This window comes from Empidonax traillii, unplaced genomic scaffold, assembly GCF_003031625.1.
Source record: "Empidonax traillii isolate 1590-97213 ecotype Southwest subspecies unplaced genomic scaffold, ASM303162v1 scaffold31:size1920502, whole genome shotgun sequence".
NCBI classification, from domain to species: Eukaryota; Metazoa; Chordata; class Aves; order Passeriformes; family Tyrannidae; genus Empidonax; species Empidonax traillii.
Genome location: NW_020955224.1, coordinates 481197 through 496518, shown reverse-complemented (window position 1 = coordinate 496518; position 15322 = coordinate 481197). Strand labels below are relative to the sequence as shown.

At 37.0% G+C, this 15322-nt stretch overlaps 1 protein-coding gene across 10 annotated transcripts in view; it reads right to left on the bottom strand.

Annotated features, from left to right (window-relative positions):
* Nucleotides 1-15322, bottom strand: part of CDC42BPA (CDC42 binding protein kinase alpha) — a 187461-nt gene that overhangs the window by 106938 nt on the left and 65201 nt on the right. For all 10 annotated transcript variants that reach the window (XM_027911200.1, XM_027911207.1, XM_027911247.1 and 7 more), the window contains exons 4-6: nucleotides 12020-12103; nucleotides 7564-7659; nucleotides 2582-2730 (exon numbers count right to left, since the gene is read on the bottom strand). In XM_027911200.1, the coding sequence (XP_027767001.1) occupies nucleotides 2582-2730; nucleotides 7564-7659; nucleotides 12020-12103 (329 nt within the window). The remainder of the gene's footprint in view (nucleotides 1-2581; nucleotides 2731-7563; nucleotides 7660-12019; nucleotides 12104-15322) is intronic.

Sequence of the window (15322 nt, the reverse complement as noted above, 5' to 3'; positions counted from 1 at the left end):
GATCTCCTTCCATCTATAAATTCATCCTGTAATCCCACAATGCCAGTGAAGAAATGGCATTCAAATCTGGAACCCTGAAACCTGAAATACAGTCATTTAAGTAATGCTGAAGTTTGTTTGTATTTGACATTTCAGAAACTTGGCCAATGTACTTTAGGAAAGAAAAATGTCTTGCATTTGATACCGGAGTGGTCTGCACACACGTAGCCACTGCAATCAGCATCACTCCCAAACAAAACTAACTGACAACAAAAAAATTATTAATGCTAGAAAAATGCAACAGGAGTGACACAATTAGAGTAAAAACAGAAATATAACTTTTAAAAGGCACTAAAACATTCAGAGACAAATAGAAAATTACCACCAAAGTACAACACTATGCATGGTTAATGTGAAAACCTATCCTGAAAGAACTGGGGCACTAAAAGGAAACAAAACAAAGCAATCTGCTATCTCATTGTACGAAAAAAGCCTTGACCTAAACATGCCTAAAGCATAGTTTCTAGTTCAGTAGCTGCAACTCAGATCAAATCCTGATGCATACTGGTTATTTATCTGAAATATCACTACTGCGGCTGCTATATTAATCTACCTTTTAGTAGTATTTCCTCCTTCTTCTCCTATGTCCTTTGCTGAGTGCAACACACTTCCAAAAAAGGATATGGCCACCATGGTTAAACTTTCAGGAAAAGAGCGTTAGTGGCATTTAGACGATATGCTTTCTTTTCCTTTCTTCTGCTTTACCAGTTGAAAACACCTTAATAAAACTAACAGTGGAACAGTTCTCGTTTCAAAGGGTGATCATTTAACATACACTCAAGTGCTCTTTACACTTTTAATCTTGCCAAACATGCCCCTATAAACAGGCATTGCATTACAGCAGTACTAATGATAAAATGCCAAAGTGGCATTGAGAACTTTATAAACATGTGAACCTCGCTGGCAAAGCCACAAGTCAAACAATAAAGGACTGGGAATGTACAGGTTTGGGGCGGGTTTTTTTGTTACACATTCATAGCAATAAGTATGCAAGCATAATAATTAGCATGTTGTTTTCAACTGCAATACTACTTAATTTTCATCCCAAATTTTATAGCAACACCTATTTCATCTTGTGACATTAACTGTTTGAGGATGGAAACATCACATCTATTGCGTATTACATGCTAACAGTGCCGAATTACAAAGGTTTTTGATCTGTTTGGAGGAAAAGGTAGGGATTTGTTCTTCTGAGAAGAATAACTACTCCATATGCAGACTCACTGGATAAAAGTCAACTTATGGAGTACATGAAGTACTCTGGACATGGCAACAGGAGATAGCATCTCACCAATTTACCTACAAAGATATTTTAAAAGTTAGATCCAAATTAAACTGAAAGCAAAAACCTCTGACATCAGGTCCTAAGCAAAGAAACAGTTTTTCAGAAATAATAATTGAAATTTTCAGCATTCAAGGAGAGTATTCTGTTTGGGTTCTTCCATAAGACATTATCACACAAAGCTCTCTTAAGCAGGTAAACACAGTTTTTCAACAAAACTATCACACTGCAAAATATTCCAGAGGTCCAATTTGCAACTTAGCACCACTCCACCTTTAAAGCACTCCTAGCTACAGATCTTCCATGAAAGGCCAGAATCCCAAAGTAAACAAAACACAACCCAGTAACACACCAAAACCAACCGCAATACACCTTTTGGACAAAAGGGAAAAAAACCCACCAACAACAAAAAACCAAAGCACCTTTTGTGCAGTGAAGCAGCCAAATGGGAACAGTAAAAGAAGGCATAGTTAGTACAGACTCTAATTAAGGGCGATAGATGGATGTATAAAACAAGCTCATTCTGCCAACTTAATGATTCAGCTTAAAGAACTGGGAGTTCTTCCTGACTTCTCCCAGAATCAAGCACATCTGTTGAGTGCACTCGAAAACTCTGCCTCTTGTAAGGTAATCTCTTCCTCTGCATACAAGAATTATCATGGAATTCAGTAGAGAATTATACATTAAAGAAGAGGTGATACTAGTTTTGTGGAAAAAGCAGTCATGGTCTCCAAAATAGTTAGACATGAATGACTTAACGTTTTCCTCTGAACATATTATTTATATATATATATATATATGTATCAAGGTACCACAATTTAAGTTCTTCTGCTTATTTAGCAAAATGCCCTTATTTTAAAGATAATAATTCATTAAGTCCAAAATCAAATTATCAGCTTCAGTACAGACTGAACAGATTAATGAAGAAACAGAATTTGACCTTTCAATAAACCTGTTCAAAGTTGATCGTATTTCACAAACTGGTTTCCAGTTTTGCTTTTATAAATAATGGATCATTAACTTTCAAGCAAACCAGTGTGCAAGATTCATGAGGTGCATCCGGATATTCGTTCACGTCTGTGACCATATGACACAAGTTCAGCCGCAGTTCCAATCACCGACACGTAGGCAGGTAGTTTCTACTGTGCCCACTATTATAGCAAGTACTCATTACTAGCTTAAACTCTTTAAAAGGAACTACTTTCAGTCCATCAAGTAACTCCATCACTCCAACAGGAATCTGGAGCTCAAATTACTTACCTGTGAACATAATGCAACTGATGAACTGAATCAATGGCTATCACCATTTCAGCCAAATAAAAACGAGCCATATCTTCAGGTAGTCTGTCCTCAAACTTGCTGAGCAATGTAAGCAGGTCTCCTCCAACATAGTAATCCATAACCAGGTACTGTGGAGTGGGAATGAGATGAAAACAGAGAGGGGAAAAAAATACCACAATTTTTTTTGTGAATGACAGATTAAAACCTAATTGACGCATAAAAACTAATATATTGCAAAAATTATTATGCACATAAAAAAAAGCTAACCAAGATACTTAGCTGTTCAGAAATCAGTAGTTGGTTCAGCTGCATTTTAATATTTAGCCTACTTGAATACTTTTCATATTTATACCTCTCCATATACAGTAAGCCTCATGACAAATTAGTATCAACTTTATCCACTGTCCCATCACTAAACATGGAATATTTAGATACTCTGGATTCCCTTATGAAGAAAATATCCTTTGCTAGAATGCAAAAGGAGTAAAGGATTGAAGCACAGATCTATAAAAATGAAATTAATTGTATTAATTTGTTATCTCGTTTATGTGCCCTGATTTTCCAGGCTTCCCTTTTTTCCTACCATCTTCCTTTTCCATTAAACAAATGCCTTTGGAGAGTAAGGTTTTTAGACTACTCAGATTAAGGCAAAGTCTGAGAGACTTCCAGTGGCCCACAGTTCCAGGAACTGCTGACATTGCACAAAATACAGGATTTGGCAACATAAAATACAAGGTGTCACCTTCTCTAGTTGAAATGATGGAGAAAAATAAATTTGATTTCTGATGTATTAATGAAACATAAAACTTGCTTTCCATTAAAGCAGGTGACTTTAAAGGAATCAGAACCTTTCTGCACTTTACTGTATTTACAGAATGAAATGCCACTTTTAGCGGCATAGTCAATGTAACTGGAAAAAGTAAAACTTAAGAGAAGTGTGAAACTCAGGAATAACATATTTTTTGCTTAGTTTGTTTTAATTGTGGAACAGCAACTGGAAGGGTAAATGGGGAAAAGAAAAAAAAATCAAACTAATAACAAACGAATTATAAGCATTCTAACTTAACATGCACTGATATGACATTACTTTCAAGCATCATTGTGGACAGATTACTGGAATCATAGAATATTCTGAGCAGGAAGGATCATCGAAGTCCAGCTCCTGACACTGCACAGGACAGCTCCAAGAATCATATCATGTGCCTGAGAATGAATTCCCAATGAAGTACAGAGTATCTGAAAGCTACTGCTTAGAGTTCCAATCTCTGTTTCCAGGAAGGCTGCATATGAAGCAGTGACTATTAACAAGATCAAAAATACTAAAACATATTAAAGATGCAATAACGTATACCCCAATTTGATTCTTTAAAATTTTGATAAAGCAACTTAAAGGGACTTCTTAAAATTAGTTCCCCATATTTGTTTAAGTCTTTCCCATTTTCAGAAATAGACACTAAAATATGTGGAAAAAATCTGCTAAATTATACCAGCTATAAGGAAGATGAGGGGCAGGCAGAAATCTTACACCTGTTTCTTTTCCTTCATACTTTCCATAAAAACAAGGGTGATGAATAAAGATTTTAACAGCCTGATACAGAATCACTTGGGCATCCTCACTGATTCCAAGTGCATGAAGAAAGTACAAAATGAATTTCCACAAGACTTCAAATGTGTTGACAATCAAATTTTCATCTGCTGCTTTGTGACATGAACAATAAAGTTCTTAAATTATGCTCACAAACCTCATACAAGATAAATATCTTCTATTCAGTGGTGCTCCTATGCTCCCTCCAAAACAAGATCTATAGCATTAGTTTCTTATGTTTTATAGTTTCAGAAAAATGCATTAAGCCTTTGGAGCTTCAGATATTGATTATTAACTGATGCATTGCATAGACATCTCCAAGTGCTTAACTTATTGCTTTGAAAGCTTATGAAAAACCCTCTTAAGATTCACCTAACTTATGTGCAAATCTCTGCACTCATTATTCAGGACTTTTAAAACCGATACAACTGAGTTACTGGATATACCAAAATTATGCAATTTTGGCTCTCATGACACAGGATTCCCATTTTGCCAGAGCAACACAGTAGCCTAATGACAAGGAAACCTTCCATTATTCAAATAATTCAACACTTAAACTGTAAATCAAAGCATTAAGTTGTGTAAATGAAGTTAAACACATGCATAGGACTGAGAGCTAAATTTAACAACTACATTTAAAATTAAAAAATTCCGTCAATGTATAACAACATCCTGTCCAATGTCAACTGTCCATGTTCTTAAAAAAAAAAAGGTTTTTTAAAAGCTTTAAAAATACTTTCTAAGTGTACGTAATCATCCAGATCTATCCAAGTCTCAAAAACTTCTCAAAATACTACTGTATGACAGCACCATCCTTCCAAGAGAAAGAAAAAGTAAAGACTTAAGTACACTAAATTCTAGTAACTGGTGGAAGTTTAACATGGGGATTTAATAAATTTAGTTTGGAAGAAGTCTCTTGAGATCATGTACTCCAACCTCATTTGCTCAAGTAGGGTCAGCTAGAGAAGGCTGATGATGACTGGGTCCAGTATCTCCAAGGCTAGAGATTCTACAACTCCTCCATGGAACATGTTCCTGCGTTTGACCACCTCCAGAGTAAAGACAGGTTTTCCTGTGTTCCGATGAAACTCCATGTATTTCAGTTTGTGTCCCTTGTCTCCTGTCCTCTCATCAGGCACTACTGAGAGGAATCTAGCTCCCCTGTCTTCATTTCCTCCAATCAGTTATTTCTACACATTGATGACAGCCCCTCTCCCAAACCTCCATTTGTGTGGGCTGAAGAATCCCAGCTCTCTCAGCCTCTCTTTATACAAAGGATATTCCTGCACCTCAATCATCTTTCTGGCCTTGCACTGGACTTGATCCAATAGTTCCATCTCTCTTTTGCACTGGGGAGCCCAGAACTGGACACAATACTTCAGGTGCAGCTGCAGCAGGGCTGAGCAGAGAGGAAGGACCTCCACTGACTGCTGGCAACACACTTCCTTGCAGCCCAGAATACTCTTGGCCTATTTTGCCGTGAGCCTGCATTGCTGGCTTACAGTCAAGCTTGTTATACATCAGGACCTCAAGTAAAGCTGCTTTCCAATCAGTTGGCCCCCCAGCACGTACTGGGTTTATTTTATTCCACCCCAGACTGCATTTCCCTTGCTGAACTTCATGAGATTTCTCTCTGTCTCTGATTCTCCAGTCTGCCAAGGTCTATCTGAGTGATCACCCAGCCACTTCTCCCTATTTCTTTACCACCTCTGAACATGCTGAAGGTGCACTCTGTCCCATTTCCAGGTCATTAATGAAGAACTCGGTCCCAGTTTTGCTCCCTGGGGTACAGCACCACCGATTGGCCTCCAGCTGGACCTTGTGTGACTGATCACAAACCCTGGGTCCAACAGTTAATCTTCTCTCCACCTCACTGCTGCTTATCTAAGGCACAATAGTCAGCTTGTCTATGATGATGTTCTGGCAGACAATTCAACATCCACTGCTCAACCGCATCTACTGCTCAAATCTACACAGATTTTTTTTTTTAAAGGTCACTTTTTTATACATAATTTTAATAAAAAACATATAGAGAACTACTGATACATTCACACTAAAAAGATATAAACACCCCCAGTATTACTGATATTTTCCCCAGCAGGCTGTACAACTTGCTCCTGTTAGCAGACTATCAAAGATAAAGAACAGAACCTGCTCTGTGCTTAGTGAAAATAAGGAAACTGGCAAGAATAAAACAAGTTCTAGCAGGCTGCTGTGGAATACATAATATTTTCTTTGAAATGCTATTAATGGTAAGACCAAAATTACAAAAAAAAAAAAAAAAAAAAGAGATTTTTTTTACTGTCCCCATTAACAAAGCATGAAGCTGGTTGGGAGGTATTTAAGCCAACAGTTAGACTCACAAATGCAGAGCCCAGTTTCTGTACAAATCCACCAAAAGCCATGGATCTCCAAGCATCTGAGCTGGCAGAACAGAATGCAATATAATGGCATTTATAAAATATGTAGATGGCAATATAGAAAGCATCGGAAGTCTACAAGAATTACCTGTATAGCACTTCTTTTATTGGACAGACTAGGAGCAAAAAGAAGGCTGTGGCTGAATAGTAGATTTCTAAGAAATTATTAGAATTACTAATGATACAGAATCCAAAGCACAGGGCAATAAAACACAAATAATCAAAAGCCATCAATGTGTAGTTGTTTACTTTTCAGGTATAAATATTATCAACACTGTTATCACAATCAAAACATATTTAAAGAGGCAAAGATTTCACAGAAAATTGGCACTTTGTCCTCATATTAGCTTTTTTTTTTTTTTTTTTTTTTTTTTTGCAGGTCTTTCAAAATACTTGAAAACTAAATAACATTAAAGAGACACTTTAATCTACAATTACAGCTTCCAATTCTTATTTATGAACATTTAGTGGCATTACTCCATGCTGCAATAACATTTTATCACTTTGTGACATCTTAGTGGGCTGAAGTCCTCAAAATAAAAAAGACCAATCAAAAAGAACTGCTGTTTCAAAACAGGGCTACTCCCTGTAAAATCAGCAACATTAATCACAAAAATTAAAGTCAAATAGAAAATTTATGTTAGCAAGTGCACTTTTATTTTTATGAATCCAATTAAACTGGAGTGACAAATTGTAAGAAAGAATATGCAGGTAGACTAAGGTTTATCAACAAATGTAAAGTAGTTTAGAAAACAAAGCTGCATTCCTGAGATATTTATAGCAGAACTTTTCAAAGTTTCTGATCACTCTCCACCATTCAGAATCTTATGCACAATCCTCATATGGTCTGTACGGTCCAGAACACAAAATTAACAAATAAACAAACTATACTTCTGCCTCAAATCACAACTAAGAATCTGCATTTTCACCCGTATATACATAAAAGCAACACTCACTAAATAGTTTTCATCTTGGAATGCATAATGCAATGTTGTGATCCACTGGTTATCTCCATTCACTAACACATCTCTCTCTTCTCGAAAACAGGCTGTCTGAAGGAGAAAAAAATAATTATAGCCTTTAAGTAAAATATATAAAGAGAAACATTTTACATGTTGACTATGTTTTGACTATGTTTTGGAGGGGGGAAAATCAAAACCGCCTTTCAGTTAAAAAGTCATTACAGTATTCAAACATGACAATCTACAAAAAAAAATATAAGCCCACCTTCTTCAAATTTGAACAGTTGTACTTCTCTATAGTGTTTACTGAGGCAAAGAGATTATAAGTTGCTGCTTTTCATTGCCTAAAAATCTTAAGTAAAAATCTTGAAGTATCAATAATGACAGAATAGCAATATATGATTAAGAAAATCAATAATTAGGTAATTGTAACTGCAGTAGGAGTCAGAATGCTAGAATCTGGAGTCTTGTGTCATTGTTTTATCTCATCATGCCCTTAGCCTACTTTTACATTTGAGTTTTCACATAAGCAAAGTTCTTTTCATTTAAAAGTTGGTGCCAACAACTTCCACGTAGTCACCCTTTTATAATCATTAATCAGCTGGGTTTTTCTCCACACCCAATACACATCTGAATATTGCTCTCGCCAGATATAAACTGTTGATCAGACATCCTAGGGGGTTTCCCCTCAATATACTTGAAAGAAAAACAGAAGGCAAGAGGTGCTTTCACAGGAAGTGGAAAGAGGAGGAGCAAGAACCACCAACAAATGTTAAGGAATACCTAAGAGAAGGAGGAGAACACAGGTTTGTATGAAAAAAAAGAGGAAAATGTGAAGAAAATAACAAAGTAAAAAGCAGCAAGGCATTTAATTCCATGAAGGTCTTGCAACTTGTCCTGAGAAGTGAAAAAAATTCCTCAGCAAAAGCAATTCTGCAGAATGACAGATAAAAATGACTCAACAGATGAAAAGCCAAAAAGAAATTACAGCAAAGCAATACGATAAATGTTTCGAAGGAACCAAGTTTTGAAGCGAATATCACAAGAAAACAAAAAGTACCAAATGCCAAAGCCAACACACAGTTTTGTTAAGAAAAAGAATATCTAAAAGATAGTGCAAAAGAAAGAATAATATTGTATGAGCTACATTTAGAAGGCAGAGGGAGAGTAAGAGACAAACATAGACCATATTGTCTTCCAGCACACTGCTCTTCACAAAGATGTTGCATCAATTTGAACCCCTGCTCTTGTCTCTTCCATCTTTGAGATAGCCACATTTAAAGGAAACTCAAGCCCTCTCTTTTTAGTTTTTCAATTTTATTTCCAAATCCAAATAAATCCCAATTTGGCTTCCAAATCCAAATAAATCCCAAATCTAGAAAATACCAGAACTTTAGCATGGCTACTGCTGGCTGTGAGATTTGGAGAGTGAGGACTGAAAAGTGAAATATCATTTCAGATTGAGCTATGCACAAGAATACATGCAGTAAAAAGAGAGCAGAAAATAACTGTCTCCTCTGAGCAAATAAACCACACTTTTTTTGTGTTTGTGTGAATACGGTGAGATAAGGAGAAGGAAAGATGACATACTTTAATCATATCTTTATCTCAAGCATAATGCATGGGATAAATCAGTGAAATCTGAGAAAACAGCAAAACATACTTTATACAAATACCTTCAAAAGTTACTGAATGAAAAATAGACTTGGGGTGGAAGAAGGAGCAAGGATCATCTTCAGAAGAAAGAAAAGCTGTTTGATGCTTCAGCTTGATTTTTTTTTCCTTCCTTGTTTGTAAACTCTTGACATATTTCAGAGAGAGATAACTATGAACTTTTGTTTTCACAAGGATAAATAACATCCACTTTCTCTACTCGTTATGACACAATTCATAGGATTAGTTATTAGAGAGTTTATACAATTCCACTTGTTTTTGCCATGATTTAACAAAAGACCATGCATTCCCCGAGTGCTCTAGACATCCACCTCCGGGAAGTATGCCTAGAGCTGACAGCAACAGCTATTACCCCAGTAGATCACAGCTGAGACAGTTACAGCTAGAGTCTAAATGGTTCATGGCAAAAATAATGCAACAACAACAACAAAAATATGGTAGCAGTAGTTCTTTTAATTGCCGCAACAGCTTAATTAAGGTGTGGGTTTTTTTAAATGAAGTCTCTTTTTTTTTGTGCCTTTAATTATTCCAGCATTACACTTCATCTTCCCCAGGCAGTCTCCTTGAACTGTTGGCAGAGACGTCCAGAGGTCTTCTGACCCTACCCTCTTTCACAGCAAAGCCGACTCAGTGCTATGGCTGTATCTATACTGTTATCGTGGCCTTCAAGCAGCAAAGAATTTGACCTGCTCGACTATTTGGTGCTCATGTCTTACAGCTCAGTTAGCACCTCCAGGGAGTGCTGACTGCTTCCATGCTGCTAATATTTGTCCTGGTCTCTCCTGAGCCTCATCTGGCACACATGTAACTCTAAGTGACTGTCAACGCTCAGGGTGACAGGTTTGGGAGTGTAACAGCGAGCTGTCGCACACTTCCAGGTACTCCTTGTATCAGTAATGCTCCCAGTCCTACATCCCACCTCTGAGTTTTCAAGACTGGCAAGTACCTGGAAAATTTATGCTATGTATAATGCAAAAGAGAACACTGACTTCACAACTTGTGTAATTTCACTGTAACATACAATTGCTCTCAGAGCTTGTAGTCATCAACCTTCACCTGGAATTCACAAGCCTCTTCTGAGCACACACTCCCTTTTTACTTTCACGAATGACTCCCACTCCCCACACTGCTGATACAGGGGTATATGAACATACAGCTCTATTTACAAGCTAGTCTTGTATTTTTGGACTGCCTGATTTTCCTGTGCATTTCAGTGTTAGTGCAGTGCACTGCTAACAGAGCCAAAATGGGTCATTTTCTCCAGCAGCAGAAGTGAGTTCATCAACGTTTAAAAATGACAGGTTAGGGTTTTTGAAGGTCATGCCTTGTAATGCATTTTCACTCCAGATGGTTCTCTTTCCACTGTATACCCATGGGTTACAAATACATGGAAAAACATAGTTGTAATTCTTTTTAGGCTAACGGTTCAGACTTTCAGAAATTCAGCTGGACTCATGGGAAGAGTATTTTTAATACCCTGCATAGAGAAAAAATTTTCAAACCTATTTATAACTATTTTAATGAAAAGAAACAGTTTTCAAACTCACTTTAAAAGGGTACATTTAAAAATAGAGTGGAACTTTTTTTCTGGTCTTTTTCACTGAAATAATAAAACTTACAGTAGTGACATTTGTCTTAGAGAGAAACACCTCTGTATCAAGAGTAATGCTGGATCAGTCAGTATCTGAATAATTTCCGGATAAAAAGGAACAACATTGTATACATCTAACCACAATCTGCATGACATTTATACTTCTTAATGTGATAACATTTTCATTAAAAGAGACAGGATGTGCACAATCAGAAATTGGCTTTAATTTGCCTGAATAATTTTTTTTAAGAAAAGCTTTATGGTTTCCCATTGATCTCATTTCCTACCAAGATTTAATTAAAACAGAAATGCGGAAACCAGAATGAACTTGGAAGCAACTGAACAGCAAGGCAGTCTGAGAGCAACAAAGTTGAGGTCTCAAATAAAAACTGTATGAGTCTATTTTTAGGCCTTTTATTTTTAGTATGCATAGATTAAGATTTTCAAAGCAAATAAAAGGGTTAGATACATGTTCCATTTAAAATTAATTTACAAGTCTTTGGGTGTAGACTGCATTTTATAAGTTTCTTTCCAAAGGAATCCAGGGAAATATATCAAGGACTTTATGAAGAGCTGATTTGTATAATGACAGTAGGAAGTTAAGGCAAAGCAGGGCTGGTAAAACTGCTGTTCCACCTTTTTCAGACACAGGATGGACTCCAGTTTTAATGAGGAACTTTTTATCACAGACTTTTGCAGATGGACATTTTCACGGAACGTGCACTCAAATTTGAAACTTATTTTTCTGATTTTTCAACCTACTAATTGGGCTTTGACTAAGTTCTAACTACTGTTAAACTAATAGGCTTGGTGAGTTATAGCTCAGCAATTACCTATTTAAAGCTCAATAACTACTTTCCACCATGGAAAAGACTTGCTAAAGACTACACTCCTAACTGGAACAAATGCATTAAAAGATCACTTGTGTTGTCGGTAATTCTTGAGCAATTACAGAAAAGGTATCATGTGAAAAACATCCAGCCCCACCTAAGTCAAGATTCCATGCCATTTTAACCCTTCTGAGGAACTGCTTTAGGCTTATTTAATATTAATGTTTATACTGTCAGTAAACAGTGAAGCACCTCCTCAACCCGTCTATCACACAGAGAGTCTTGTGGACAGAGAAGTGACAATTCAGCAAAGTAAGGGGGTGCATGATCATGGAAAATATCACTGTAATCTTACTTCAGCTCTCTTCAGCATCTCCCACTTATTAAGTATCTTCATGGCAAAAACCTTATCTGCATTCTTCAGTTTTACTACTGCAACCTGGAAAAGGGAAAGGAAAGATAAGTAAGTTACAACATGAAAATGCATTTTGTTTTCATTTTTATGTAACCTTTCAGTTTTGGAGGTTTTGTCCTGAGTGTTCCAGACATGGTTTTACTATCCACACAGTACCACACCACTGCCATCAAGAAAGAAATATCACAACAATACAGGAAAGTTCCAAGCTTATTGTAAACTTTCATTATGTATCAGAGTCTCACTATGTATCATTTTTCCAGGTGACTGCCAATGAACAATGGTATTTCTGACTATCACAACTCTTGCTCTATCACACTCTCATGAAGCTCTCTCTGGCACTATGCTTTATGTTCCTGGACTTCAGTCTACACACTAATTTAAATAATACAGGTGTCAAGAAAAGGTAACAGCATAGCAGATTGTATATCAAAACAAACATCGTATTTTGGGTTTTACACAAAATCAGACGGTAGATTTGCCATAAAACAACTTCCACTCTCATTTCAAATAACACACTAGATTTTCTTCAAAGGCATTATGACTTCACATTTTTCCACCTGAAGTTCAGTGAGCTCTTTATCATGTCTGTTGTCAGTAGCAGGGAAACCGTGAAATCCACCATTTCTAGAGAAGTAAAAATCAAGGAACACAAGTCTGTCCACCTCCCCTCCTCCCCCTATAGATTCTGAAACATTAGAATACCATAGGCCTCTGTAATAATAAACTAACAAAGTTCACTGACACATTCCTTTTCTGAGAATATTAGTTTTGTTTAGCTATAATATAAGCTAACATCAAATATTTTTAGGAAAGAGAGAAGGAAGAAGTTTACACAAACAATGTTTACACAGTTCAGGCTTCCGTGCGTATGGAAAGCTCAGTGTCTTAACCAAAATGGGTATGCATCTGCCACAAACTCAGAGCTGCTAATCAAAACTAGACCAGACCACTGCACTATCACCCCAACCACCTAGAAGTTCAACAATAATATATTTTAACAACCATTCTCCAACTGTTCTGTTCTGCCCCTTCCCTTTCAAATAAGTCTTAATGCTTATATAGGTAAAAGTTTATTTCTGTGTGTATCTGGTTACAAACCAACCTGATGTCACACAGATTACCATCATCTTCACCCTGCAGGCCACTGACAAAAAATACGAAGGTTGAATTCTACATTCCTTTCACCTCTCTCATAATCAGTAAACCAGCTATGTGTGAAGACAGTGATAACAGAAAATACAGGATCAGACAGTTTGAAGAAAGTGTCATGCAAACCTCTTCCAACCATCTTCAGATGTGTCATCAGCTGCAACAGCTTCACGAACACAGCAAAAGCGCAGGCTGAAGGACTGCAATACTCTGATGTCTAAGCCAAGCATATCTCAAAGTGCACCTCCTGCCTAGCTATAGGCTCACAGACGAAGCAGCTGTCACCTCCCATATGTGCCACAACGCACTGTCAACCCTGCTCTTGACACTGCTGCCTCCTGGGGTTACAGGGGGTGGGAATGGGATGGCAGAGGGGAGGAGATAGGTAGCAAAAAAAGGAGACAGGATAGAAAGGTACCACATATACTTGTTTAAACTAGTCTGTGGACTGAAATTCTTAAAGGTTACTTCATGCATGAGGTTCAAGTTCAGACTTGGGGTCCCTCAAGGAACTTTCTGTTTTGAAACACAGAAATAGATTATTACTTTAGCCTATAATGCAATAATTTTAACCCATAAAGAGTGTATGCTCTGTTGTGTACGGTATCCCAAGACTGGGCATCCCAATTTTCTTTAGGAGGGAAAATATGAATCCTCTGCAGTGATATATAAGCCATAGTGCAGATTTGATCCTCATTCTCCTTCTACTTTACCATCTAAAACTAGTTGGAAACTCTGGTAAGCCGATATCTGTATCAATTTCTAATGACAAATGGCAGGAGGAGAAAGCTTTAATGTTGCAACTGGTCAGCATTCAAACTGTATCATACATAACTCGGATGAGTTCTGCCCTGAAGACCTGTAAGGGTTTGGGGACTGATGCAGTGAAAAATTAAAATGTTGCTCCTTGAGCTGCCTAGCTGCTGCTGTCCAGCATGAAAAATAAGTTTTTCCCCACCATTAAGCATGGTAGGAGAGGTAGCCAGAGGCATAAGACAATACATGTATTTCAAGGCCACCTTCAGGATTTCATTTCTTGCCTGTAGCATGCCCAATTCTGCAAAGGACTTAGTTATTGAGAGACATACACTAACTGCACTGCTGCCTAAATTTGCAGCCTCCTATTCAGCATTCACTTGGACACACCTGTAAGAGCTATGGCACTGCCTTTGGTGAACAGCTGGAGCATAGGCCTTCTGTGGCATGATCAAGGGCTCGGTACCTTCTGTGAATGTGTAATTGCATTGAAGAGTGACTAAAGAACAGAAATAGACTTGTGTTTACCAGCTGTGTTTACAAGAAGTCAGAAGCTGTCATTTAGTCTGTTAAAGCCATTAATGTTATTCCATATCAATAATCAACAGACACACAAAAGAGACACAGACATCATCATCTTTCTGCAATCACAGCACCTTTTTGGGGGTGTCTCAGTGCTTTATGAAAGTAAATTCTAAAATGTTTATTGCAAGGCTGTGAAAGAAAAACCTGACACTTCAGCAATGAGTTAGCTGTCTGATGCAGTTTTTAATTGTAACAAAAAATTCTGAATCACGATTACAAACCCAGGCCACGTTTACATATACACAGAGGTATCTACTACCTACACAAAGGCACAAATACTCAGAGAGCGCTGTTTTGATCTTTTCCCTTCCCCAGTGAAGCTGTCAAGTCAGAAGTAAGGGTAATCATTCCTGTCTAGTTATCCTGAAGTGTCTTGCTACTGGAACTTCTTAAAATTAGACTTTTAAAGCTGGGGTTTATTTAAATTTATATTTTCCTGTGAGCAGCCCAGGAAAAAAATGATTGGTATGTGCTGATGTAAATATCTTGGTTTAGTCAGATATGTTGGTTTGGTTCGGTTTTTTTCAATTCTTCCAACAGTTTTCCATATTTCCCACAAACAGCAGCATAGTTTGGCATGCTGTCAGACACCTTCTGTCCCAAGCTTGGCTACTTGTCTCTATGGTACACTTTTCCTTTGCTTAAAAATCAATAGCCTTATACAGAAAAAAAGCTAAAACAGAAGCAATTAAAATGGAAATTAAAAAAAAAAAAAAAAAAAAAAAAAAAAAAAAAAAAAAAAAAAAAAAA